The 25,952-nt window shown below is 60.9% G+C and overlaps 3 protein-coding genes across 8 annotated transcripts; 1 reads left to right on the forward strand and 2 right to left on the reverse strand.

The window, feature by feature from the left end:
- Positions 1-331: 331 nt before the first annotated feature.
- Positions 332-4,716, reverse strand: GTPBP3 (GTP binding protein 3, mitochondrial). Of its 4 annotated transcripts, none has more exons than XM_013060638.2 (9): positions 3,898-4,716; positions 3,138-3,391; positions 2,935-3,021; positions 2,643-2,841; positions 2,388-2,460; positions 2,187-2,303; positions 1,847-2,012; positions 1,245-1,523; positions 332-1,040 (listed from the first exon to the last, which is right to left on the reverse strand). In XM_013060638.2, the coding sequence occupies exons 1-9, from the start codon at positions 4,114-4,116 to the stop codon at positions 815-817; spliced, it is 1,620 nt and encodes a 539-aa protein (XP_012916092.1). In that variant the 5' UTR covers positions 4,117-4,716; the 3' UTR covers positions 332-814. The 4 variants fall into 4 exon arrangements, with proteins under 4 accessions (XP_012916092.1, XP_012916091.1, XP_012916090.1 ...); XM_013060637.2 differs by having other exon boundaries at positions 2,160-2,303; positions 2,643-2,845; positions 2,960-3,021; positions 3,898-4,715; XM_013060636.2 differs by having other exon boundaries at positions 2,160-2,303; positions 3,898-4,715.
- A 639-nt stretch (positions 4,717-5,355) lies between these two features.
- Positions 5,356-15,787, forward strand: ANO8 (anoctamin 8). 3 transcript variants are annotated; one of them, XM_013060635.2, is made up of 19 exons: positions 5,356-5,942; positions 6,210-6,302; positions 6,723-6,833; positions 6,962-7,094; positions 7,274-7,412; positions 7,516-7,612; positions 8,490-8,606; positions 8,688-8,815; positions 8,910-9,071; positions 9,392-9,544; positions 9,648-9,774; positions 9,894-9,949; positions 10,057-10,131; positions 10,942-11,745; positions 11,998-12,189; positions 12,334-12,465; positions 12,547-12,657; positions 13,593-14,271; positions 15,119-15,787. In XM_013060635.2, the coding sequence occupies exons 3-19, from the start codon at positions 6,785-6,787 to the stop codon at positions 15,475-15,477; spliced, it is 3,513 nt and encodes a 1,170-aa protein (XP_012916089.1). In that variant the 5' UTR covers positions 5,356-5,942; positions 6,210-6,302; positions 6,723-6,784; the 3' UTR covers positions 15,478-15,787. The 3 variants fall into 3 exon arrangements, with proteins under 3 accessions (XP_012916089.1, XP_004761099.1, XP_044937904.1); XM_004761042.3 differs by lacking the exon at positions 6,210-6,302 and having other exon boundaries at positions 5,357-5,942; XM_045081969.1 differs by lacking the exons at positions 5,356-5,942; positions 6,210-6,302; positions 6,723-6,833; ... (1 more) ...; positions 7,274-7,412; positions 7,516-7,612 and adding an exon at positions 8,263-8,394.
- A 2,019-nt stretch (positions 15,788-17,806) lies between these two features.
- Positions 17,807-25,249, reverse strand: DDA1 (DET1 and DDB1 associated 1). Its single transcript, XM_004761039.3, has 5 exons — positions 25,114-25,249; positions 20,770-20,850; positions 20,505-20,556; positions 19,671-19,732; positions 17,807-18,476 (listed from the first exon to the last, which is right to left on the reverse strand). Exons 1-5 carry the CDS (start codon positions 25,114-25,116, stop codon positions 18,366-18,368), a joined length of 309 nt encoding a protein of 102 aa, XP_004761096.1. The 5' UTR covers positions 25,117-25,249; the 3' UTR covers positions 17,807-18,365.
- Between the last annotated feature and the right edge of the window lie 703 nt (positions 25,250-25,952).

The raw sequence follows: 25,952 nt of genomic DNA on the forward strand, positions 1-25,952 counted from the left end.
CTGTTGCATAGAAGGCCTACGGCAAACTCAGAATAGAGGTCTGAACAAACCTATGTGCAAATCCCAAAGCTGGGGTTGTCCGGCAACTAAATAATTCTCTGAGCCTTAGTTTCCTCATCTGTAAAACTGTAACAAGATACTTACTGAATTGTGCTGTTATGAAAACTCAATAAAATGATGTGTGCGATTCTAGCACATAGCAGGTGCTTGGTAGGTACTGAAAGAAGGACTGCGTAAGCTTGGAGGCCACAGGCGCCCAGGATCTTGCAAGTCTCTTTTCAAACATAAGAGGCAAAGCTTCCAGATGAATACCAAAAAAGGGAACGACAACTTGCAGAGCAATAAACACACACTTTATGGACAAAATACAAGACAAAACATATTTCACAGGTGTATCCACAAATAAACAAAAGAGCAGAGAGAATTCTGGACCAACACAAACTGTGACCCCCAGGGATGGGGGGAGGGGGATTTCCATGTTTAAGCATTTCTGAATCACCTGAATTTTTTTATATTCCTTTAATATTTGCAAAGTAAATTAAAAAACGCAAAACAAAGATCCCTGAGGCCCTCCCATTCCATCCCAACCGTCCACTCCTACTCCCCCAGCACAGGAAGCCAAAGGGACCTCCGCTGAGCTCCACTCCAGGGCTGGAACCCCCTAGCACGGCTGGCCGTAGCTTAGTCACTGACAGCAACAAGGAGCTCACCACCTCTCAAGGCAGCACTTTGGTTCATGGTTCTGGGGTCAAGTTTTCTCCTGGAGATGAGATTCTCCCTTGGCCTAAGCTATTCCCACATGCCTCAGGGCTTCTCACTTGCCCACGCAGAAGTCCCGAAAGATGATGTCCAAGACCTCCTCGGTGCTGCCTCCGCCGGTGATGCGGCCCAGGTGACCCCGGGCAAGTCGCAGTGCCTCAGCAGCCAGGGCTAGGTCTTTTGTCTGCCTGTAGTGGCCGAGGGCATCCAGGCAGCCCTGGAGATGATGTTGGTGCCTTGCACGCGTCAGAAGCGGTGGGCCTGTGGACGGGTCCCCACACCTGGAAGGGAAAAAGGATGCGGTCTTTCTCAACTTTCTCAACTACCATTGAAGGGGGATCATCACTTGCATTTTGTAGATCCAGAAAACGAGCCTTGGGGGGCGGGTAGGCAGCCCAAGCCAGTGGCTCAGCCCTGACTTGAACTTGGGTTGAGGCAGGCTGAGGGATAGGGACTGGCAGAGGCGGGGCGGGGGAGCCGCTCACACTTCAGCCAGCTCCTTCCTCAGTGCCTCCAGGAGATCATCCAAGCCCTCTCCGGTCAAGCAAGACAGCAGCAGGTGCGGGGGCAGGTTGGGACTGGGGCCTGGGCCCCCTGGAGGCAGTAAGTCCGACTTGTTCAGCACCAACAGGAGGCGCTGGCTGCTCTCATTGGGGCTCCCAGCGCCTGCGGGGGCGACAACGGTATCCAGGAAGTTGCGGCTGGATGGAGAGGCGAGGTCAGAAGCATCCAGCACCGCCAGAATGAGGTCAGCCTGCTGCAGCCTGGGGGAACAGAGAGAACCAACCAAGTGACCCCGGAGTCGAGCAAAGGCATGGGGGTTGGGGGTGACCAGAGGGGCGGGGCGTGGCAGGTGGGAGGGGTGGGGCAAGATGGGTGGGGCTTGGCACATGGAGGCGGGGCAAACCAAGAGGGGAGGGGCAGGAACAGGGGCTGAATTTAAACCTCGGCCCTCCCCCCACATCAGAGCCCCCACTCAAGCGGCCTCAGCAGGCTTTCCTGATTCAGGAGGGACACAAAATAATTGCAGCAAGGCGACATGGAAGTGGAAGGGCCGTTTCCCCATCCCACCACCCTATCAGCCTACCTCTCCCTGGCGCGCCGCACGCCCTCCTGCTCCACCGGCCCCACGCCCTCACGCAACCCCGCGGTGTCGCTCAGCAGCGCAGGGAATCCGGCCAGGTCCACAGGGATCTCCAGCACGTCGCGGGTGGTCCCCGGCTCCGGGGATACTATGGACACAGGCTTCCGGCCTGGGACGGGATTGGGGGTGGATATCATCACGAAGAGAGCGGGGTGGAAACCATGGAGCCTCCCAGTTGAGCTAAGTTTTCATCCTCCTCACTCCTCCCGGACCCGCCCCCGACACTAGGCCCCGCCTCCGCCCGCCTCCCACGCACTGAGTAGGTTCACCAGGCTGCTCTTGCCAGCATTGGGGGGTCCTGCGACCACTACGTGCGCTCCTGAGCGAAGCCTTTGCCCGCGCCTGGCATCTCGAAGATGTGCGCTCAGTGCCAGCTCCAGCTCCCGTACTTGGCTGTCAGCTGTGGATGGAAGAAAGGGAGGGGAAGGAGTGGGGCCTCCGAGGGCTATGATGCCAGGTGTCCCCAACCCCTAGGAGGACCCACCTCGCTCCAGGACGCCCTCCTCCAGATTGTCATCCTCACCAAAGTCGATATAGGCCTCCACATGAGCCAGAGCCTGGGGGGTGGGGGAAGGCGGGTGGAGGTGGTGATGGGGTAACCCAGGAACCCACCCCCCCTGGGCCCAGGTCGAACCTGACCCAAGGGACCAGACTGGAGGCGCATGCATAGGAAGCTCCTATGCACAGAACGGGTAGGTAAGGTCTCTGAGGCAGGGAATGGACGAAGAGGGGGGCTTGCCTTAGTGAGAGTCTTGGCCCAGCCATGGCAGAGGTGGCCCAGTTCCCCATCCAGCTGCCTCAGTGCCTGCCGCCGCTGCGCCTCGGTTTCTGCGTGAATTAGATCTGCCAGCCCCTCCACCTCGGTCAGGCTCAGCTTCCCGTGAGCGAATGCCCGCCTGGTGAACTCACCAGCCTCAGCCGGCCGCAGCCCTGGCACACTGCCTGCGGGAAGGTACTGGGTCCTGAGCTCCCTGGCCCCCATCCAGGTCCACTGACAGAGCCAGACTTCGAACCCAAGGCTACAGACTCACCCAGGGCCTGCAGGACGCCACTCACCACCGCTGGGCCTCCATGCACGTGGAATTCCGCGCAGTCCTCCCCCGTGAAACTTTGGGGACCTAGTGTGGCGAGATGGGAGTCGAGGAGAGTACGGCTAGGCAAAACGCCTGGGGGGTGGGGGAGAGGAAACTGGGTCATGAGAGCTACAGTAGGTTCGGGATCTGGAACCCCTCACCTGGGAACCAGAGCACCAGCGCGCGGTCCAACGGCTCCCCGGAACGGGGGTGGCTGAGCAGGCGCAGGCAAGCGCTGCGAGCTGGGGGCAAGTCCCGGGGCGCCGTGAGGCTCCGGAGGGCGTGGCCGCTGGCGGGACCGCTGGTTCGGATCACCGCGATGCCGCAGCGGCCTTGGCCGGAGCTCAGCGCGAAGATAGTGGCCCCGGAACCAGGGGCCGGGGCGCCGCTGCCCTGGCGCGTGCACGATCTGGGACTGGAGAGGGGAAGAATCAGTGCCTGTGGGAGGCTCTGTTGCACGTGGATAGGGCGCTCGATGTTCGGAAGATGGCCCCGGTGGAGGTTCTTAACTGGGGGATGGGCAGATTGGAGCGTCTGAAGCCAGACGGTGACCCGATTGAGATCTCCGGGAACAGAAGTTGACCCAGATGTGGGTCTGCGACAGGGGGGTGGATATGTTGTGAGGGTGAGGGCGCTGATGTCGAAGTGTGATCCGAATGGGTACTCTGAGGCCAACAGATGACCCAGATGTGGGCTCTGCGGCAGAGGAATGAACGGATTGGGGCTTGGGAAAATGCGAAAGGTGGCTCTGCCCCAGGGAACTGGGACCCGGATCCCAGGGAGAGGATCTGAAGCCCAAGCAGCACCCCACGCTGTCACACCCGTTTCCCGTATCGCCCCACCTGCGAGGCCCACGTGCGGCCCAGGCTACTAGGGTCCACAACCCCCGCCACATGGATTCACAACCAGCGACCCGCCTACCCGCTCTGCCTGGGTGGCTTCTAGTCCTGACAGGAGGCTCCACCCACTCCGCGGCGAGACTGGTAGAATGCTTAACGACTCTCGATGATCATTGGGCTCCTTAGGAGGCGTACGGCCCACCCTCTGAAGATCTTCGTTTCTATTGGCCAGTGGCAGGGAAAGAGGCGGGGAAAGGGCTGGACGCGGGGGTGCAGCGAAATGGCGTTCCCCCGGCAACATTAGACCGAATTTTTAGGATCCTAGAACCGCGGGTATCCCAGACACCGGAAATGAGGGGTGGGAGGAAGAACCGGGCTTGGTCCAGGGCCGTGGGAATTACACCGAGTTGAGGATTCCAGCCCGGTATTTTCCATCTGGCCACTTCGTAGCTTTAGGCGAAGCAAGAGCATCTCAGGAGCGAAGGATGAGTTCCGGGATACCCACGCCCTGGCCCTAGTAAAATCTTGTTCAAATTTCTGGGAAGATTCCTACCTGTGTTCCCAGAACTCTCCCTGTTTCTCGGCCCTCCCCCAGCTTTCCCTCCCGCCGTTCCCTCCCCCCCGGATACTCTTCTTCATTTGACAAACTCATCCTCAGGACCTAGCTCCAAGGTCCCCTCCGACAGGACACCTTTCTGGAATCCCCAGCACAGCCCTCTCTGCCCTCTGGCCTTTCCTGGCCCCGGCCTGCTCCTGCAGAGCTGAGTGTCCGGTCTCTCTCTGGCTCCCCGAAATCCAGAAAGGGGAGTCTCAGGGATTTCTTTCAGGTTAACCCAGGACAGCGCAGAATAGCGGAATAAAGCGCTGATGGTGGAATTCCAGACACTGGCTGGGCGGGGTCTCCGCGGGCGCTTTCGCACGGACAATTCTCTGGTTCTTGGACAGAGCGGGCGGGCGACGCACTTGCGCTTGGGGAAGAATCTGTCGGACCCGCTGGAGTTCTAATCCCTGCCTCGACCCGCTCAACTTTTTCATTTGTCAGAGAGTGACAGACGCGGAAACTCGCCTTCTCCGAATTGTTCCATCTGTCATAAGTATACATCAGGTGCCTACTGTGTGCGCTAAGAACCAGAAGGGGCCCCTGGCCTCTCTGGGCTCTCAGTCTAACAGAAAAGGCTACTCGGGACGGTCAGGGGTCTGGGTGCAGATAAAATACAGAACGCCCAGTTAAATGTGAATTTCGGATACACAGTAAATAAGGTTTTGGTGTAACTATGCCCCATGTAATACTTGGGACATCCTAAAAGTGTATTCGTTTGTCTGAAATTCATTCATACAGTGGGAGGGCTGTACTTTTATTTGCTAAACTTGGAAGCTCTATGGGGTCCTCTCTGAGGAGGTTACATCCTGAGGGGAGCAGCGGTTAACTGGACGGAGAGGGCGTGAGGAGTGCACATGCTAAGGCCCTGAGGCAGGACGTGCTTTATTTATTAATTTGTATTCTAGCTGTGAAGTTATTGCTACCTGGAATCTCCCCCAACCAGGCCCGCCCCCTCCCACGTCCTGCCCTAGTCAAATCACGCCCAACGCAAGATTCCAAGCCGCGCCTTTGTAGATGGAGAAAACTAAGGCTGGAAGGCGGAGAATCCAGTCCCAGGACGGGCGGGGACGAGACCCAGAATTGAACGCGGGCGGGGACACATCCTTGGTGACTGCATCTTCGATGCGGGCGGAGACGAGCAGCTGAAAGCGAAGTGGGCGGGCGAGAACGGAATCTAGAAAACAACACGGGCGGAGTCGAGAACCCAAGAGCGACGTGCGCGGGGACGAGAAGGAGAATCGAGGTTCCGCGCGGGCGGAGACGAGAAGCAGCGCTCGGGCACGCGGGGACGGCGGCCGGCGCGGGCGGGCGCGGCCTTTGTCTCCACCTCCAGCTGGCTCCGCGGCTGCACCGGCCGGATGAGCCCGCGGCCCCCAGGCGCTCGGGCCGCCCGTAGCCCCTGACCTGGCCTGCGCTCGCCATGGCCGAAGCCACCTCCAGCGCCGGGGGCACGTCCCTGGAGGGCGAGCGTGGCAAGAGGCCCCCGCCTGAGGGCGAGCCTGCAGCCCCGGCGTCTGGAGTTCTGGGTATGTGTGCGGCGGCTGGATCTGACAGGGTTGCAGGTGCCTGTGGTGCGCGCGGCGGCTGGACGCGGAGTGGGATTGGGCTCAGCCGTCCCGGGCCCGGAGTCCAGTTGAGGGGCCGGCTTCTCCCGGCACTGCGGCTGCGGCGGGGCCAGCGAGGCTGGGACGGTACAGGGGGCGGGGGTCCCAGCGCAGAGATTTGGACACGCCCCTCGGAGAGCCCCGGCTCGGGGCTGAGCTCAGTCACCCCTTTGGGTTACCGGATCGCAGCCCGGCAGGGATGCGCGTGAGAGAGCCTCTCCGCAGAGGATACGGAATCATACGGTCCCGGGTTCGAATCCCAGCTCGCCTGTGTGACCTTGGGTGCGTGACTTAAACGCCCTGGTTCTCAGTTTCCTCACCTGTGAAATGGGGGTAAGAACCGCGCCCAGCTATGAGGACGCGCTGACATGATGTGGTGAAGCGCTGGCTCGGGGCTGCTAGTGAGCGCCCCATCGATTGTGGGTTTGGAGGCGGAGCTGGGGCCTCAAGAATGAGTAAGATTTGTAAGGGAGGACCTGGGGGAAGGGCATTCCTGGAGGAGGGCCTGGCTGGTGCAAGGACGTGGAGGGAAGGAAACAAGCTGAGGCCAAACCTTGCAGGTCCCTAGATACCAGACTCAGTGCAGAGGAAACGTGGCGAGTGTACGTGAGAGCAGGGGTTAGGACTGGAGGGACTACACTAGAGGCTGGGGTCTTGGTCTGGGAGCAGCCTGACCTGGGCCCTGCCCTGCCTGCCCCCTAGATAAGCTTTTTGGGAAGCGGCTCCTGCAGGCTGGTCGCTACCTGGTATCTCACAAGGCGTGGATGAAGACAGTGCCTACGGAGAACTGCGACGTGCTGATGACCTTTCCAGGTACCTGTGCCCGCCGCCTGCCCAGTGCCCAGATGGGCTCCCTTGAGCTGGGCTCCCCTGAGTAGGAGTCTGTAAGAGGCCTCGGACCTCTTGTGGCAAGGGCCATCAGTCCCTGTGCCCCTTGGCAGACACGACTGATGACCACACGCTGCTATGGCTGCTGAACCACATCCGCGTGGGCATCCCTGAGCTCATCGTGCAAGTCCGCCACCACCGCCACACGCGTGCCTATGCCTTCTTCGTCACCGCCACGTATGAGAGGCGAGTCTCTGTCCCTGGACTCTCGCTGACCCTGCTACCCAGCTCCCCGCCTTTCCAAGCGTCAACTGTGAGGTGTAGCGCCCTGCATTTGTCCCAGGTGGCCGCCGAGTACACCATCCCTAGCTCCAGGATGGTGAGCCAGGGTCTCCCCATGACCCACCTCCGTGTCTTCCTGGCAGCCTACTTCGAGGAGCCGACGAGCTGGGTTTGCGCAAAGCGGTGAAGGCTGAGTTTGGCGGGGGCACCCGAGGCTTCTCTTGCGAGGAGGACTTCATCTACGAGAATGTGGAGAGTGAGCTGCGCTTCTTCACCTCCCAGGTGCGGCCAGTTCTGGCTCCCAGTCCGCACCCCTAGCGCTTGGGCTGCTGTTCCCTGGGCTCAAGTCCTGCCCTGTCCCCAAGCCCTGCTCTGTCCCCCGCAGGAACGCCAGAGCATCATCCGCTTTTGGCTGCAGAACCTACGCGCGAAGCAGGGTGAGGCACTGCACAATGTGCGCTTCCTGGAGGACCAGCCAATCAGTAAGCAGGCGGGACCAATCTCCAATCACACGTGGGGAGTTGGGTGGGGCTCTTAGAATACAGCCTATCAGTGCGAGAGGGTGGAGCCTAGAGACAACCGACGAAAAAAGCTAGTGAAGAATTGGGTGGGGCCTGGAGACATCAATCAATGTGGTGAGGGGGGTGTGGCCTTAGCCTAGGGGTGAGGCTTACTCCCCGGAAGCCCTTCCGAGAGAAACCATTGTCTGGGTCTGGGATTAGGTAGGGGCAGGACCATGGACAGCACTCCATGCCCTGTGTGGCGAGGCCCTGGGCCTCAGTTTCTTCTCCAAGAGACCAGCTGCTTCAAGTTCACCTTTTGATGCCAGCTTTGCACCATCCCTCAGAGCTTCAGAGCAGTGAACTGAGGCCAAATGGCTTTATTTAAAAATGAGGTTCCTGGGGTGCCTGGGAGGCTTAGTGTGTTAAGCCTCTGCCTTCTGCTCAGGTCATGATCTCAGGGTCCTGGGATTCAGCCCCGCATCCGGCTCTCTGCTCAGCAGAGGCCTGCTTCCCCCTCTCTCTCTCTGCCTGCCTCTCTGCCTACTTGTGATCTCTCTCTGTCAAATAAATAAATAAAATCTTAAAAAAAAATAAAAAAAAGGTTCCACACTGGGACCCCACCCTCCCAGGTGGATTCCTGCACCCCCTCCTGCCTGCCTCTGCACCTCCGAAGTTCTGAAGAAGAACCAGATATCCTGCCCAATTAGAATTCCTCCCTGGGAAGAGCCTCTGAAGATTGAAAAGCAGGGAAAAACTGTGACTTGGGTTTCGGCTGGAGCGGGGGCTGAGTGTGGGGAACTGGCCAGGCCAGGCCCAGGCAGAAGGGTGGGGCTCAACTGCTCTTGTCCCCCAACAGTCCCTGAGCTGGCGGCCCGTGGGATCATCCAGCAGGTGTTCCCGGTCCATGAGCAGCGTATCCTGAACCGCCTCATGAAGTCATGGGTGCAAGCTGTGTGTGAAAACCAGCCTCTAGGTGCGGCCCCAGGTAGGGGGTGTGTGGGAGTCTCAGGAAGTGGGCAGGGCTGACCGGGACCCCGCCCTGTGCTCCTGGCAGATGAGATCTGTGACTACTTTGGAGTGAAGATTGCCATGTACTTTGCCTGGCTGGGCTTCTACACATCAGCGATGGTATACCCAGCCGTCTTTGGCTCCGTCCTGTACACATTTACGGAGGCTGACCAGGTGCTGGGGGTGGGCTGGGCTGGGGCCGGAGTGCCTAAGACACCCTCTTCCCTGGGCCAACCCGGCCAACAGCTCAGCCTTCCACCATCCCCAGACAAGCCGGGATGTATCGTGTGTGGTTTTTGCCCTCTTCAACGTGGTCTGGTCAACCCTGTTCTTGGAGGAATGGAAACGGAGGGGGGCAGAGCTGGCCTACAAGTGGGGGACGCTGGACTCACCTGGGGAAGCTGTGGAGGAACCACGACCTCAGTTCAGGGTCAGTTGGGGTGTGTGAGTCCAAGGACTCCAAGAATGAGAGGGGGAGGCAGGGGGTGGGGGGCATTGCAGGGGCAAAGACAAGGTGTAAAATAGGGCTGCAGCATCAGAGAGGGTATGCCGGGTGGGGGGCTCTGCATGCCCCAGAGAAGAGGTGTGGGAAACTGCATTTGAGGGACTGGGGAAGGTGGACTGTGGGGGGCACCCCAAAAGCAGAGGCATGGTGGAGGAAAACAGAACTCAGGGGCCTTGGGAAGGCTGTGTGGGGACAGGGGCAGCCCCTCTGTCCTCACACTGTGCCCCACCCCCACCCTCTGCCAGGGTGTCCGGCGCATTAGCCCCGTGACAAGGGCTGAGGAGTTCTACTACCCGCCCTGGAAGCGGCTGCTCTTCCAGCTGCTCGTGAGCCTCCCCTTGTGCCTCACCTGCCTGGCCTGCGTGTTCCTGCTCATGCTCGGCTGCTTCCAGCTGCAGGTGACCTCCAGTCCCCTTGGCCCTGATCTGGCCGCCGCTGGCCCAGGACCACTCCGGGCTGCGCCCAGATGCTAGGGTGACCGGTGAAACCCTGTCCCTACAGGAGCTGGTGCTGAGCGTGAAAGGGCTGCCCCGTCTTGCCCGCTTCCTGCCCAAGGTTGTGCTGGCCCTGCTGGTCAGCGCCAGTGCTGAAGGCTATAAGAAGCTTGCCATCTGGCTCAACGACATGGGTACGCCCTGCAAGGGGAGGGCCTGCCACTCTGGGGAGGAAGGTCCCTACTGCCCTTCAGGGCCCCCGCTGCCTTCAGGGGGCCTGGGCTGCCTCCTCACTCACCCCCTCGGCCCCCAGAGAATTACCGGCTGGAGAGCGCCTATGAGAAGCACCTCATTATCAAAGTCGTCCTGGTGAGTGGCAGCCAGCAGGCAGGCAGCGAGGGCTCTGCGTGGGGTATAGGAGGGGCTCCTGGGTTTGGGGGTGGCAGAGGGACTGCCCTCCTGCTTCCTTCCCACAGTTCCAATTTGTCAACTCCTACCTGAGCCTCTTCTACATCGGCTTCTACCTCAAGGACATGGAGCGCTTGAAAGAGGTGAGACCCCAGCCCAAGGCAGTGCCCCCCACCACAGTGGCGGCCAAGGGGGGCCGGACTTGTCCACCCAAGGGGTCCACGGGCTCTCCAGCCCCTCCCCCCCCTCCTCCATCCTTCTCTCTCTGTCCGTTCGTCCATGTGTCCTCTCTCTGCCTGTCGTCCCCCATCTGTCTGTCCACCTGTCCGTCGGTCCCTCCACAGCTCCTGCTCGTCCTGTCCCTGTCCCAGAGCCTCGAGCGGCAGCTTCGGGCGGTGCTGGTCCCGCTCGCGGCCCTGCGGTTCCGCCTGCTCCTCCTCTCCCTCCGGGGCCTCCTGCTCGTGGCCCGGGCCAAAGTATGGGCAGATGGCGAGCCCATGGGGCCTCGCCAGGGCGGGCAGTGTGGCTGTGCTTGGGGCCTTGCGCTGCCTGAGCCAAGGGTGCATGTTCCAAGGGGCGGGCTCTGCTGATGGGGTGCGGATGGCAGGGGTCCCTCGAGGCCCTGGGCCCCAGCTGAGCTCCTGGGCAGTGCTCCAAGCAGGGGGACCCTGATCCCCAGCAGGGTGGAAACGTGCATTGCAACCCCAGGAGCTTGGCTTGGAGCACTGCGGCCTGCCAGGCTCCAGTTGGTGGGAGAGGCTGCAGAGGTTGCTGCTGGGGCCACCATGTCCAGGGACCCCATTAAATGGGGTGGAGGCAGCAGTTGGGTTCGGGGCATGTGTCTGGCAACTTGCTCCTGGAGGGCGGCTCCCTAGTCCCCGCAGCCTGCCCCCGGTACCCCGGGCCCTGCCTGCACCCCACGTGGCCTCTCTCCTCCCCCTTCCTGCCCCCAGATGCTGGCCACTCTGCTGATCACCCGCCAGTTCCTCCAGAACGTGCGCGAGGTCCTGCAGCCGCACCTGTACCGGCGGCTGGGCCGCGGCGAGCTTGGCCTGCAGGCAGCCTGGGAGCTGGCCCGTGCCCTGCTCGGCCTGCTGAGCCTCCAGCGCCCCGCACCCCGTCGCCTTGAACCTCAGGCTGAAGAGGGGGGTGGCGGTGGCGGCGGCGGGGGCCGTAGGTGTCTCAGTGGGGGCTGCGGGGCCCCCGAGGAGGAGGAGGAGGCACCAGTGGAGCGGAGGCCCGCAGGGGAAGGGGGGGAGGTGGGGGATGGGTCTCGGGGAGGCAAGGAGGACCAGGACGAGGAGGAGGAGGAAGAGGAGGAGGAGGAAGATGACGAGGAGGAGGGCGAGGAGAGCAGCCTCCTGGACTGCGGGCTCCGGCTGAAGAAGGTCAGCTTTGCTGAACGAGGGGCCGGGCGGCGGCGGCCTGGCCCCGAGGCCATCCTGGAGGAGGGGAGCCCCACCATGGTGGAGAAGGGGCTGGAGCCGGGAGTATTCACGCTGGCCGAAGAAGACGATGAGGCTGAAGGGGCTCCCAGCAGTCCTGAGCGGGAGCCCCCGGCCGTCCTGCTCCGCCGGGCTGGGGGCGAGGGCCGTGACCAGGGGCCAGATGGGGGCCCAGACCCAGAGACTGGCTCGGGTGACTCAGGCAGGAGGCAGCGGCGGCAGAATCGGTCGTCTTGGATTGACCCACCTGAGGAGGAGCACTCACCCCAGCTCACCCAGGCCGAGCTTGAGAGCTGTATGAAGAAGTACGAGGTGAGGAGGGTGCATGGGAGGCCCAAGGCCAGGCCTGTGGCGGGGCAGGGCACGTGGTCTGAGGGGTGACCTAGAGGGCGTGATAAAATGGGCCCTCGATGTGGTTGGGAACTTGCCGGATGGGGAGCTCTGGGTCCCTTCAGGAGAATTGGAGGGCGGGAGGCAGGCTTGAGAGAAGAAGGTAGTGGGAGGTAGGGGGCATCTGGGTCTGAGGGAGGGGGACCAAGGCCACACCCAGGCGCCCGCCTGCAGGACACCTTCCAGGACTACCAGGAGATGTTCGTGCAGTTCGGCTACGTTGTCCTCTTCTCATCGGCCTTCCCCCTGGCTGCTCTGTGCGCCCTGGTCAACAACCTCATCGAGATCCGGAGCGACGCCCTCAAGCTGTGCACGGGGCTGCAGCGGCCCTTCGGGCAGCGGGTGGAGAGCATCGGCCAGTGGCAGGTGTGCGGAGTGCCAGAGCCCAGGCCCCGAGGGAGTCCAGGGGTGGGGGGGGGCGCTGGGGAGAAGCGGGAGGCCCAGGCAGGGTGGCAGGACCCCACCTGAGCCCCGCCCCCTGCCCCGCCCCACTCCTCTGTGTCCCTGCAGAAGGTGATGGAGGCCATGGGCGTCCTGGCCATCGTGGTCAACTGCTACCTGATTGGCCAGTGTGGGCAGCTGCAGCGCCTCTTCCCCTGGCTCAGCCCGGAGGCGGCCATTGTGTCCGTGGTGGTGCTCGAGGTGGGGCTGGTGGCTGGGTGGAGGAGCTGGGGGGGCAGCAGGGCGTCCCCGAGCCTGCAGCCTCTCCCTTTGTCGCCTCAGCACTTTGCCCTGCTCCTCAAGTATCTCATCCACGTGGCCATCCCCGACATCCCAGGCTGGGTGGCCGAGGAGATGGCCAAGCTTGAGTACCAGCGCCGGGAGGCCTTCAAGGTACACGGGTGTGGGACGGGGCTGGGTTGCTGCCGGCTTGCAGCGGGGCTTCTCAGCCTTGCCGGGCTGGCCTTGCCAGGCTGGCCACCAGCCGCCAGCCACTGAGCTGAAGGGGAAAAGGGGTGGAGCCCCAGGGAATAATGAGCGTGCTGCCGGGGCCGCTCCGTCCCCGGGATCCCTGGTGGCATCCAGCACCGGGCTGGCACTTGTGAACCCTTAGTCATCGCCAGCTCGCCGTCAGTGCCCTGTTTGGGGCCAGGGACAAGGCTGATGCTTCCTAGAAGCCCAGCTTCTGCCACATTCCCCAGAAAGCTGCAGAGTGGGCCAAGGAGCTCACCAGCGCCAGGCGGCGCTCTCCGTGGTCATGGAAACGTTCTGTGTCTGCGCTGTGGCTCCTTGCTCCGGGCGGGCGTTGGCCACTTGAGGTGGGGCTGGTACAACTGAGAGACGGAAGTCTTATTTTATTTCATTTTAATTACTTAAATTGGCATTGACAAAGCCACGTGTGGCTCCTGGACTGGCCAGGGCGGACTCTGGTATGCGTCAGTCATGACTCAATCTGTCACTGGTTCTCCAGAAAGTGGAGAACTGTTGAGGCCCACGATGTGTTTACATTCTCCCAGTTCTTAAAACTGTGCCCTCACACACGGCTGGGGACAGAGTTGGTGGCCGGTAATGTCCCCATTCTCTTCTCGGTTCTCAGAAACCACTGACATGGATCCAGGAATGCAGTTGGTGCCTAATAAGTGGTTAGATGTCTCCATAATTTCTCGGAGAGCCCCCGGGTGGGCCCAGGGGTGCAGCTGGTGCCCAATATGTGTTTGGACCTCTCCCCACTCCTGCAGAGAGCACCCGCGGGGGCCTGGAACCTCAGCTGGCTCCGGCTCACACACCCTCTCTGCCCAATCCCCATAATGGCTCTACTCTGCCCGCAGAGACACGAACGCCAGGCCCAGCACCGCTACCAGCAGCAGCAGCGGCGGAGGAGGGAGGAGGAGGAGCGCCAGCGCCATGCAGAGCACCAAGCCCGGCGAGAGCGCGATGCCGGCGGCCGGGAGGAGGCCCGGCCCGAAGGCTCTGGGCTGGACCCCGCTGCCCCTGAGAAGGCCTCCACCAAGGCCAAGGGCAGCGGGGCGGGTGGCCACGGGCAAGAGCGGCCCAAGCGCCCGGGGTCCTTGTTGGCACCCAACAACGTCATGAAGCTGAAGCAGATCATCCCGCTGCAGGGCAAGTTCCTGTCGTCTGGGGCGACATCCTCACTGGCCAGTGCAGGGGCCGGCCCTGCCGCCCGGCCACCCCCTGCCCAGTCACCCACGGGGAGTGACACCCGCCTGCCAGCCTTCCTCAGCTTCAAGTTCCTCAAGTCGCCTGAGACCCGGCGGGACCCAGAACGCAGCCACTCACCGCCCAAGGCCTTCCACGCTGGCAAGCTCTTCCCTTTCGGCGGGGCCCGGGCTGACACCGGGTCCAACGGGGCAGGTGGGCAGGCCCGGCTGGACGGGACCCCCGGCGGCAGCGGTGGCGGCGGCGGAGGCCGAGCCCAGCGGAGTGGGCCGGCAGACGAGGCTGCGGCTGAGGAGCCGGACGCCCCCCGGCCTGAAGAGGAAGGCTCAGGTCACAAGCTTTAACTCGGGGGTGGGGACTCTGGGCCGGGCTTTTCGGGAAGGGATGGGGTGGCCAGGCCTGGGGAGAGGGGCTGAAGGGGACAGAGGAGGCCCGGTCTCTGGTACCGGTTGGGAGCCTGGGTATGTGGTACGTGGAGCCTCTCAAGTCAAAGCTTGCTCAGTGTCTCCAGGTCCCCGACAGCCAAAGCCCCCTGGCCCCATGCCCCTCCCAGGGCACCCTGCCCACCGAGCTCTGGGGCCAGGAGAGGAGATGAAAGGGGCTTCTTCACCACCTGGCCCAGCCTCCTCTCCTGCCCCTATGAGACCCCCATACCCAGCTCACTCTGGGGGGGGACTGGACCCCCCCCCAGGCCTCTATGCAAGTTCTCACCCTGCAGCCCAGCTGTTCAAGGAGGCCTTTCTTGGAGGTGGGGGCTGGAGCTGCCCCTTTGGGGAGCTCGGGGTGCTCGGCCACAGGCTGCACCCATATCCGTGCTGAGCAGAGGTGCCAGCCTCACGCCCCCCATCCCCACCTTGCGGGGCCCCACCCCAGCCCCACCCAGCCCCAGGCTCCAGCAGCTCATCCCCCAGGGAGTCCAAGAGGTGGCAGCTGCAGTACCAGGGACGCAGGTCAGAAATCAGAGGGACTTCCTCAGACTGTCCTCTCCCCATGATGGGGAGGGGCCCAGTGCCCAGAGGCAGGGGATGCACCCGAAGACGCCCACCCCTTGTCACTGATCAGAAGCAATAAGGCCCTCGATGTGCCTGGAAGCCCGGGAGGGAGCGCGGGCAGGGTCTGAGCGGGGTCCGGCGGCGGGGGCGGCACCCCCCCGGAACGGCCCCTCTCGCCTCCGCAGGGACAGCGCTGGCCCCCGTGGGCGCCCCTGCCCTCCGCACCCGCCGCAGCCGGAGCCCCGCGCCACCGCCAACGCCGCTGCCTCGGCCCCCGACGCCGCCCGCAGGCTGCTGGCAGTGGGACGGGCCATGGGGCTGCGGGGGCGAGGGCGCCGCCCCCCGTCAGGCCCCCGCCCCCGTCGCAGCCGAATGTCCGCCCTGCGCCCTCGCCGGGCCCCCGCCCGCCCCGCAGCCCCTGCCGGGGGACGTCAGCTTCTACAGCCTCCCGCCCCCGCCGCCCACCTCTGAGCCCTCCGAGCCCCCCGCGCCCTCGCCCAGCCCCAGTCCCCAGGCCGTGTGCTGGCCCAGCGGCTGGCATTAGCTCCACCCGCCCGCCCTGCCTTCCTGTTCTCATATGCAATATCAGTCCGTGGACCGGGGCGGCGGCCGCCACCCAGAAAACGCGCTTCGGCCCGACGGCCCCCAGTATTGGCTGCTCTCCTGGGGCAGGGCTGGGGGCCGGGCCCCCCCATCTGCCGTTTTCCTTTCGACCCGGATGGGGAAAACGAAAGGAAACCCCAAAAAACCAACAGAAAACACACAGAATAGGCGATTATTTATTTGTTTTTAATTTATTTTGTCATATTTTTGTAAAACGGCAGAAATGCAATAAAAAGTATATTTCAACAGTGCCCGAGGACAGAGCAGTGGAAGGGGGATCAAGGGGGCCCAGTGACTTGTAGTTGGTGCTGGCTTTTGGGGGACCTAGCAGGCCTAGGGTGGGGGCCTCCTCCTAAGAACTGGGTCTTGAGGCCACAGATGGAAAACTCCAGAACGCACCAACTCTGAGTCGGCCCAGATTTGGGGGCCAACTACAGGCCTGGGGCCCCTGGGAGGAGCCACAGAGCCTCAGGCCCTGGCGTCAGCCTCCTAGACAAAGGAAGAAATCTCCAAGTGTTGAAAAGATGCAGCAGTTTGGGTGCGGGGCCTGGGTCCTGAATTGGCCTTGGCCCTGCAGGGTGATTGCGGTGACCGTCTTCAATCGGCCTTTCTGGCACAACTGTCCCCCCCCCACCCCGCCCAGGCTGCCATCTGAAGAGTCACACGCGGTGGAAAAAACTTGGGGTATGAAAATCAGAAGGCACCTGGCACTGGAGTCTGGATGTTGAGGGGATGGCACTTTCAGGGGTGACACTGGGGAGTGGCTGGGATGCCCCACCGTGGGACCGCTATCAGACCCGAGTTGCTGGGATTCCGCTGGGACTCCTTGTTGTGTGGTCAGGAGTGGGACCCCAAGCACCCACAGCCAAGCACCCACAGCCAAAGGTTCAGAGGCTGATAGGCCCAGCCCCGTGGCTGCAGGAGCCCAGGGGAGCCAGTGCAAGGAAGGGGCACTTCGGAGGGCTATGAAAGAGAAACCAGGGTTCACTGGAGGCAGGAGCGCAGCCTGTGCAAAGGCACAGAGGTGTGGGAAGGCTGAGTTTGGTGTCTGAAGGAGCAGAGGAATAAGGGGGCAGGCCTAAAGGCAGGAGAGGTGGGCAGAGGCTGGCTCTCAGGAGACCTCAGTGGGCCCTGGCCATGGGACCCCTGCCTGAGCCATGGATGTCCCTGACAGATAAACTCAGTCCCTCAAGGGGAGACCAGGGCCAGAGAGACGAGGGCAGGGGTGCCACCTGCTCCCTGCTCCCACTATCCTGCGGCCTTTGAAGCTGACTGTACTGACTAATCATCAGCAACATCACATGCCTGCCGAGGGGCAGACCAGCCTCTGGGACTGAGGATTCCAAGGCATCTGAGAGCCTCTGGGGACTCGGCCCACCACAGCACCATGAGATCAGCTTGTATTTCGTGAGCATCTGCCTTGTGACCACAGGGACTCAAGACAGATGTAAATGCCACCCACAGCTGGGAGGAAAAGCCCCTTGGCCCCACAGCACAGTTAAGTGGTGAATGACAGAACTTTCCACCCTGGGCGGTGCTGGGTGGCCCAGGCCAGTGCAGTCTTGCTCAGGCAGGGAGCTCCACAGTGATAGTCTGGGGTTGGCGCCCTTTAAGGCCTGGTGTTCCTTCCAGCTCTATGGCCCAACTTCCCTAGATCCCCCAAAGCCACAGCACTCGGCTCCCAAACCATGGCCCCCACTTGGGGCTGGCACGGGGGTGGGGAGCAGTGTTCCCCCTGACCCCAGGCCCAGTTTCTGAAGGCGCAAACCTTCTGCCTGGAGCCTGAATGCCCCCTACGTCTCCAAACTCGGGCCCAAACCCAGCCTAACTGACAGCCCACAAGTGGCTGTGTAACTCGCTGACCAACAGCCCCTGGGCTGGGTGTTCCTTGCAGCTCCACGTGCCGGTCTCTGAACCAGGGGCACTTGAGGCCGGGCCACCTGGGCTGTCTCCACGGGGGCTGGGGGGCATGCCACCCTGACCCAAGGCATCCAGGGCGTGGGGTTGACCACAGCTATGTCCTTGGCGACATGGACCATCTCTCAGGGGTGTCCTGGTCCTCCGGGACACTTTGACAGGTGAGGCATGGGGGTGGGTCCGGGCAGGTCTTGGCTCTGAGGGAGGTGGCCACAGCAAGCCCAGGAGAGAATCCAGTGGGTCGCAGGGCCCTGGCACGTGGGGGGCCCTTCTTGGCTCCTCTTGGTGATGACAAGACGACTCTCAGTAGCTCCGTCCTCTGGGGCTGAGGCACACGGAGCAAAGACTCGAGGTCGAGTAGGAAAGATCCTTTTATTGGGGTGACACGGAGCGCGCACTAGTCCATGATAAAATGACTTAAGAGAAAGATCCGGAAATGCCGACTTCTCCCCCTGGCACACATTTCAGAGCAAAGCCTGGGCATGGAATAAGTCCCAGCCGAGTCTTCAAGGCCCGGACTGGACAGTAGGAGCGGGGAGAAGGGCTCCCACCCATGCTGCCAGGCTCCAGCAGGGCCCCGGCTCTGGTTTTTCCGGAGGAAAATTGGGGTGGAGGGGGTTGGGGGCAGAAAGGGGAATCTGGCGGGGGGTGGGGTTGTGAATAACAATGTTTTTTAAAAAGCATCTACCAACATCACACTACTGGGTCTGACGTCCCCTTTTCCCATCGCTCGGTACATTTTACAGCATAAATAAAAACTCGAGGAAAATAAATACATCGGCTCCTGTGAGGCTGGAAGTGGTGTGGATGGTAGGGTGTCGGTGGGCGGTGGGGGCAGGGTCGGGGCGCTTACACAAGGCGGGCGGGCGAGGAGCAGACAAGACAGGAGGCGCCTGTGGGGGAGTGAGAGTCTTAAGTGTCCTCGTGCATGTCCGGGCTGTCGGTCCGTGCGACCTTGCGGGGGGGCGCCGAGCTCTCACCCTCAAGGTCCACTTGCTCCTGGTCTCTCTTCTTGGCGGCGTTCTGTGAGGAAGGAGAAGGAGAGGGGGTGTCAGTCTTCACTTGGGTGAGCCCCTGAAATCCTGTTGCTGGGCCTGGAGTGGGGCAGTCAACCCGGGGCCCCCCGCTAGCCACACCTCCTGGGCTCAGCCACAGTCTTTGGGGCCGCCGGTCTGGGACTGCCAGGCATTTCCTGGGCACCATGAGGAGTCCCCACTGCTGGCAACGACCCACACACCATCCAAAATGCCTGGAGAAGAAAGCTGCCCTGCTGGGGCTGGGGGCGGGTGGTAAAAAGCACTCAGGAGCCACCCAGGGGGAACGTGCATTGCCAAAGAAGAGCCTGTGTTGGAAACTGCCCCCCTCCCCCCACCGGTGGGAAGCAAGGTCTGTGGGGGTGGGGCAGGAGGACAAGGAAGGCTCAGCCGTCACTTCATCATGAAGGCCCCCTCCAGCCTGGCCCAAAGCAGGTCACCATCTGACGTTCAATGTTAGGCAAAAAACCCCCAAACTGACTATGATGCGGAACATACGCACATCTCCATTCAAGAAAAAGAAAAAATGGGGGCCCCTGGGTGGCTCAGTCGGTTAAGCATCTGCCTTCAGCTCAGGTCATGATCTCAGGGTCCTGGGATCGAGCCCAGCACCCAACTCTCTGCTCAGCAGGGAGCCTGCTTCTCCTTCTTCCTCTGCCCCTGCCCCGCTCATGCTGTCTCTCACATTCCCTCTCTCTCACATAAATACGTAAAATCTTTAAAAAAGAAAAAATAAACACAATGAAAAAATGTCCTGTGTCAGAAAGGCAGCCTCAGAGAGGGGATGGGGGTACGGCTTCTCACTGCCTCTACCCCCATCTGTATCCCCTAAAACTGTCACCATGTGGACGTTCCAGCACTGAACAAAGACTCTAGGTAACAATGCGCAGGTCCACCCGCCACCAAGGCCGCATGGCAGGCTGTGGGCAGCCAAGCGTCAGTGCTCTCCAGGCCCCAGTGCCGCCGGACAAGCCCTGGTCTGTCCCTGAGCCCCAGAACCCCACAGCCTCTGCTCAGCCACGCACTCCTCTGAAACACTCTTCCCTCCCCTGGGGCCTGGCCAAGTCCAATGCTGCCATCAAACACCTGGTCTTCCAGTCACCTGTGTCCTTCCCCCACTCAGCACCCCCCTGCTGGTCACCACAGTCCCCACAAGTTCTAGCACCTGACCCCACATGCTTACCTTTTTGTCCCATTGCTGATGTAAATAGCGCAAAAGGATGTTTGTCTTTTCTGTCACAATGACTGAGGAGAAAAGGCAGAGGAAGTTGCAGGCAGAGGCCTCAGGTGACCCAGCCCCCACCCCGGCCTGCACTGCCCCTCTCAGGACAGGTTCTCATCCCTCCCTGGTCTCCTGCCCAACTCTGCCCTGCGTGCCCTGGCTGCGGCTCCAAGTCTGCACCCCAGCACAGAGGATTTGGGAAGCCTAGTGTTTCTGCTCCCAAGTACACAGCTACTACCAGGGGCCCAAGCCAGCTGCTCCACCTGGGCCCCTGCTTTCTTGGGAGAGAACAAAGCTTCAGCCCCAGTGGGTGAATGAGCCCCAGCACACGGTCCAGGCAGACCAGGAACACAGATCTCTACAGCTGTGCCCCAGTGACCACTGAACCCGCCATGCAGGGTCCACGTAGCTTCTCCGTCACCATTCAAATAAAAAGCCAAAGCTACATAATGCTGGGGTCCTCCTGCTCGGCAGGCCCTGCACCTTTCTTGGCAGACCCCCCCCCCGGATGCGGCAACCTCCCTGAGCTGCATACCCAAGGCTGGGAAGGATCCCCTCCCACAGTACAGTCGTCTCGGGGTCTGTGACACAGTGCTGGCAGGGGACACCCAAACTTAATGGGAGACAAAGGGGAGAGGGCTGGTGAGCAGCAGCTGAGGCTACTGCGGACCCCCTGGGGCTGGATGTGGATGCCAGCATGTGGGCTCCCCACTACCCCACGGCTCACCACCTGCACTGCCCTGCGGCCCTTCCCCTCAGCAGCCAGGTTGAGACAGACTGACAGAGGCCACTTACTCTGTTCAGATGGGTACTCCCGCGTGGGCAGGTAGACTGAGGGACGTCGGTTCTGCAAGAGAGTTGGGAAGACATAGGTGAGGAGAGCCAGTAGGCTAACGGGGGCCCCCCTCACCCCTCACCTGGGCACACACCCTGCAAGGAAGGCAGAACAGCATGCGAAGACCAGCCTCTGTTCCTGGTGAGACCCCAATGGGGTGTACACATCACCCCCTTCCCCCTGGCAGCTCCCCGACCACGTCCAGTACCCGGGGCACACACTCACCGAAGCTTTGCACACAGAGTCCGCGTGAAATCGACTAAAATTGCTTTTGTTGTAGACAGGCAGTCCTTTCAAAAAATCTGCCTAGAAGACAGGGAAGATGGTAAGTGAGACCTGGCAGTAGGCTGGGTCAGCCCTGGAGTTCCTGGGAGACTGGGCCTCCCTGTGACGTCCAGTTTCCATCTTTGTGTTCTTCTGTTTAAGTTTTCCAGAATGTACCTGTAAGCTGGCTACCTGATGTGCACACTGGGATGACCAGGAAAGAGTCACTAGCCCTGGGAGAAGTGAGTGTTCTCAAATGAGGCTCAGTGAGGGCAGGCCATTTGGTTAGAGTCAGGAGCAAGCAGCAGGGCAGGAAGTCAGACCCGGGCCCAGACCCGCCCTCTATGCTTGCTGAGTATTAAACTCCTGGCCTCGCTTCCATTTATCCGCCCTGAGAGAGACCTGGCATGGGGAAGACTCATCTACCCCAAAAAACCCTGTGAGCCAGAGTGACAAGAAACAGGGGTGAGGGAGCAGGGGCCTGGGTGAAGGGGAGAGGGTGGTCAGGACACAGGCTGCAACTCTATAGAAACCAGAGGCCAGGGGCAACTGCGCTCCCAAGTTCGAAGAAAACTCAGAAATCCCAAGTCTTCACACGCCATTGCGAGGTGTTTCAAGTTGGCTGGAATTTTTAGAAAATGCTGTGTGGACCAAAGCAAACAGGTCTGTGAACAGAAGTCCGCTCAGGGGCTGCTCCTGGGGCTCCCTGACGCAGAGGCTGCTCTTCGAAGGAAGAACTTTGCCTGGTGCGGAGCCGGGCCTCTCACGGGGAGGGCCCGGTTTTCAGGCCCATGCGGCTGCAGGGAGCCAGCAACAGACCCCTCACAGCCCTAACTCGTCGGAAGTCCTTTTTCCCCTGACAGTCTGGTATGAGCTGGACAAGAAAGGGAGAGGTTTCTGGAGGGGAAAGGCTCCGACTATGGGGCATCTGAGGTGACTCTCAGCCATAAGATGGGGGCAAGAGAGGCCAATGAGAGCCATGTCCACCTTAGGAAACTGAGGCAGGAGAGCCAGAGAAATGCTCAGGGAGGGATGAGGGCTGCGAACTTGGGGTAAGGAGTGACTCCTCACCAGAAGAAGAGGTCAATGCTGTCATCAGGTCTGGAGTGGGGCAGCTGGGCAGGGGTTCCCCACATGGCCCGCCAGGGGCTGGAGTCACCTCATACTAAAGATGAGGAAGTTGAGGCAGAAGGGTCACATGGTACTTGTCTGAGATCACCCAGCCCCAACAAGAAAACAAGGAAGCAGACTGAACCCAAGTTCACCCAACCTCAGAGGCCAAGCTCTTTATGCTACATGCCATGCCAGTGCCTAAGCTTCCCTGCCTGAAAACCAAGGGCTCAGAGCCCCTGCAGGCTAGAGTAACCCTGCTTTGGGAGACCCATACCTGAGCCCAAGCTAAGCAACCTCAGGGAAGCAGCCCTTCAGGTGCTGCCCTACCACTCTCTAGGACAAGTGGGAACAGGTGTCCTCAACACTGCAGGGCCCAGCCCTTCCTCTACCAGGCCCTAGCAAGACCTTGGCCGTATGGACCAGCAAGGGAACCTGGAATGTCCCACTTCCACCCAGGAAGCGGCCGTCACATCTAGGTGTTCTATATCTGCCCTGGAGCCAGCTCAAAGCCCCTCCAACGTGCCTCCTCCAACCCAGGACCCCTACCCCAACTGCACCTGACTATGCGGCCAACTTCACCCACCCAGCTGGCTTTCCTCAGACTCCTACTATGTCATGGGCCCAGCACCAGGGCCCTGGGGTAAGCCACAGTGGAGCTGCTCTTGGCCCCAGGAAGCACCCCGTACACAAAGACACAGGTGTGCATCCAAGAGCTGTGCAGGGAATGCAGAGTGACTCTGAAGACAGGGTGAGACCCAGGACAGCCCTGGGGAAAGACGTGGCTGATTGGGAGGATCAGGAAAAGCTGCCCAGAGGTGGTGATGCAGGCACAGAGACGTGAAGGGTGAGGAGGGGCTCCTGTCCCTCCAAAGGCCCGGCTCGACTTGGCTCATGCTACCCTCCTGCCACAAACCCCGTCCGTCCCAGCTGGTGCTGGGCCATCCTCCCAGAATGCCTGTCCTTCTCCTGTGGGAAAAAGCTACCAACCTCTCCATGTAGCTCAAAACCACCCTCGGCCCCTTTCCTCTCTCCACACCTTGGAGACCTCTGCCGGAGCCAAGCTCACACCCCAGCGAGGTCATCTATTTACACGTCCACCTCCCTTGCTGGACTGGCTCCTCCCGGGGTGCAGAGGGCAGGGCAGGGCTGGGTCAATCCTGGACCCCTGGCAGGGCTCACATGGATCCAGGCGGCAGAGCGGTGAAACGTGCGGATGACCCACACCTGCTCTCAATCCTGGCTGGGCCCCTCACTGGCTGTGTGACCTGGGGGGAAGAGACCTCCTAGCCTCGAAGAAGCTTCTCACAGAGCTCCCTGGAAGGCAAGCTATTAGCATCAATGCATTTGTGCTGATAAATGAATGAAGATGGTATGACCAGTACTTCCTGTCAGCTAAGCAGGAAAACAAGGCCTGAGTCACAGGGGAGAAATCCTCCCTCCAGCCAGACAAATCCTAGCCACAGCTGGGCCCAGAAACTGTCCACTGCCTCAGCAAACAGTCACTGAACAAGTGTATGCCATCCCTGCAGAGACAGCCCACAAGTGATCCATCCAATGGCAGATGAAAAGATAGGGTGTGCCAAGAGAGGAGACACAAAGGCCCTCCTGAAGTCAGGAAGGGCTCTTCTGAGGAGATGAGGTTCACAGGAAGAACATTCCAGGCAGAAGGAGCAGCAGGTGCAAAGGCCCTGGGTGGAAGGGACTTAAGAGTGTGAGGGCATGAAAACAAGGCCAGTATGGCTGAAGCTTGCAGAGGGAGGAGTGAAGAGGGTAGAGATGAGGTCACAGAGGTGGACGGGGGCCATGCGGGCTGATGGAGAAGGTGGGGTTTCACTGGGTTACAAAAAGCCCCTAGAGTATCTCATATGCTAGAAAGTGGTCTAATGAGATTTACACTTTAAATTACAAGCTCCCTCTGGTGAATTACAGACTGCCAGCAGGGCAGGAGGGAGGTAAGGAGACCAGGGAGGTGGCTGGGGCAGGCATTCAGGCAGGAGCGAGCAGTGCCTGGACCAAGGTGGGCGAATGCAGATGAATTCACCACGTGTTCTAGAGGCAAAGCCATCAGAACTTCTCATGGACAAGACATGGAAGATGAGAATGCAGCGATGAACCAAAGACAACACCCAGGCTTAGGGACCCACATGCTAAGAACCCACTTTCTCATCTCCTTCTTCTTCTGCCTATCCCCCACCACATCTCATGAGCTATGGGCTGTGGTGGGCTGGGACCCTGGGTCCGGCGACAATGGGGTTTTGACATGCCCTGACAAAAGCTTCCATCAGTTCTGGTTCTTCCATCCTGACCATCAGTTCTGGTCAGGCCAAATAGTGGGGGATGGGGGGGGGGTGCTGGAGCATAATTCTGATGCCAAGTCACCATCCCACTTTACAGGGTCCGGGAGAGAACCCCAAAGAACCATTATAGTCAAATCCCAGGATGAGCAAATGGCCCAACCAGTTGGCATTATTCCCACTTAAAGCTGAGAAACCAGCTGGGAAAAGATGCCACCAGCCCCAAGTCACCCAGTTCATCTGTTGAGCGTTCACTGTCCTAAGCCCTTCATGACATCAGCTCTCTGAATTGCCACTACCCTATCAGGTCTGGATTGTTGGCACCTTCATTTAACATGGAAGGGGGCCGGGGACAGAAGAGATAAAGTTGCTATGTTCTAGGGCCGGTCGGGGCCAAAATGCTGGGGGTGGGATCAGGGCTCTGGGGGACCGGGGTAGTCTGTGATGTCGCACTTCCTTTGGCGACAAAGCCCCACATGTCACGATGTCAAGCCCCCTCCCCCGCCCCAACGCCCAAGACGCGCTCCCAAACCGTCCTGAACTGGAGAGACCCAGGCCGGACAAACCGAGAACAAGGCCTGAAATGGGGGGTCTCGGGGGACCCCACCCCCGCCCCCGCCCATTTCCGGGGGAGCAGCGACCCGGAAATGAATGAGTTGTCAGGGCCTGGACGCCTAGATAGGGTCAGGGGTCGGAGAGAAAGAGCCGGGGCGGGGTCAGCAGGAAGCTCACAGCAGGGTCCCGAGGTTGAAGGTTATAGGGCAGAGCGAGAGGCGGGGCGGGGCCTGAGGGGGCCGGGCAGGGAGATGAGGGGCTTCAGGGATTACTAGAGGTGGGTGGGCCCGCGGCGCCATTTTGTCGAACGGAGGGGGAGTACGGGCCCGGCAGCCTCTCTCACCATCTTCTGTCTCCTCCGTCGCTGCCTCAGCTACCGCCTCAGCCGCCGCCGCCGCCACCACAGCCGCCTTCTTAGCCGCCGCCGCACAGTAACTTCCAACCACGGCACAGCCCACACTGATGGCGCCGCCGCCCCCTGCTCATTGGCCTGCCCTCTAGCCCCGCCCCTAGAGTAGGGGCCTCTGTGCGCTCCCATTGGCCGGACCTGGCGAAGTCACGCGTCCATTGGCCAACACACCTCCTCCTTTCGTGGTCAAGTTGGGTTGATGAAGCAAAACCCCGCCCGGGAATTGGAAGCAAAGGCAGCAAAATCCGGAAGTGGGCGGAGGCCGTGGCCTCGACGCCTCTTGGGATTTGTAGTCCACAACTCCGGGAGGTTCCGCGGGTCTCTTTTTTTTTTTCTACTGCTTACTTCACTTTTTAATATGGTGTCTCATGGAGTTTCCACAGCAGCCCCGGAGAGGGACCTGCCGTAACACCCCCAGCATCCTCTCCAGGGTCCTAACCTTAGGTTTCAGCATATCTAAACGGCTCTGCACTTGCTGCTTCCTATCTTTAGATTCTCTTGTTCATATGCCCCCGTCGCTCTCCAGTCCCCTAAGAATCCAGTCCCATCCCTTTGGCCCGGAATTTTGATACCCTCCTGCCTCTCTTATCCACCTTTTATCCTGACCTCTGAGTCTAATCCTTTCTCCCTTTGGGCCCTGCTCCATCTTTCAGTTAGACTTTTCTGACCACATTCTTCCCAAGTCCAAGCCAGGCGAAACTTCTCCGGGCTCCCACAGCGCTTAGATCCTCCTCTCAGTCCTGACTCTGCTGTCTCCAGACTGCCTGGGTACA

Source organism: Mustela putorius, unplaced genomic scaffold (genome assembly GCF_011764305.1).
Source record: "Mustela putorius furo isolate JIRA1106 unplaced genomic scaffold, ASM1176430v1.1 tig00000095_pilon_pilon_pilon, whole genome shotgun sequence".
Classification (NCBI taxonomy): domain Eukaryota; kingdom Metazoa; phylum Chordata; class Mammalia; order Carnivora; family Mustelidae; genus Mustela; species Mustela putorius.

Bases quoted from the DNA above. Each gene is read 5' to 3' on its own strand.
- GTPBP3 (XM_013060636.2), bottom strand. From the start codon at position 4,116: ATGTTGCCGGGGGAACGCCATTTCGCTGCACCCCCGCGTCCAGCCCTT. The intron at 2,842-2,934 runs GTGAGTCTGTAG...TCCCGCAGGCAG, and splicing joins TGGCGTCCTGCAGGCCCTGG to TGTGCCAGGGCTGCGGCCGG. The intron at 2,013-2,159 runs GTGCGTGGGAGG...ATCCCGTCCCAG, and splicing joins CAGCCTGGTGAACCTACTCA to GCCGGAAGCCTGTGTCCATA.
- ANO8 (XM_004761042.3), top strand. From the start codon at position 5,837: ATGGCCGAAGCCACCTCCAGCGCCGGGGGCACGTCCCTGGAGGGCGAG. The intron at 9,072-9,391 runs GTCAGTTGGGGT...ACCCTCTGCCAG, and splicing joins AACCACGACCTCAGTTCAGG to GGTGTCCGGCGCATTAGCCC. The intron at 9,950-10,056 runs GTGAGTGGCAGC...TCCTTCCCACAG, and splicing joins TCATTATCAAAGTCGTCCTG to TTCCAATTTGTCAACTCCTA.
- DDA1 (XM_004761039.3), bottom strand. The intron at 20,557-20,769 runs GTGAGTGTGTGC...ACTCTCTTGCAG, and splicing joins ACTCTGTGTGCAAAGCTTCG to AACCGACGTCCCTCAGTCTA. The intron at 19,733-20,504 runs GTAAGTGGCCTC...TTTTCTCCTCAG, and splicing joins GGAGTACCCATCTGAACAGA to TCATTGTGACAGAAAAGACA.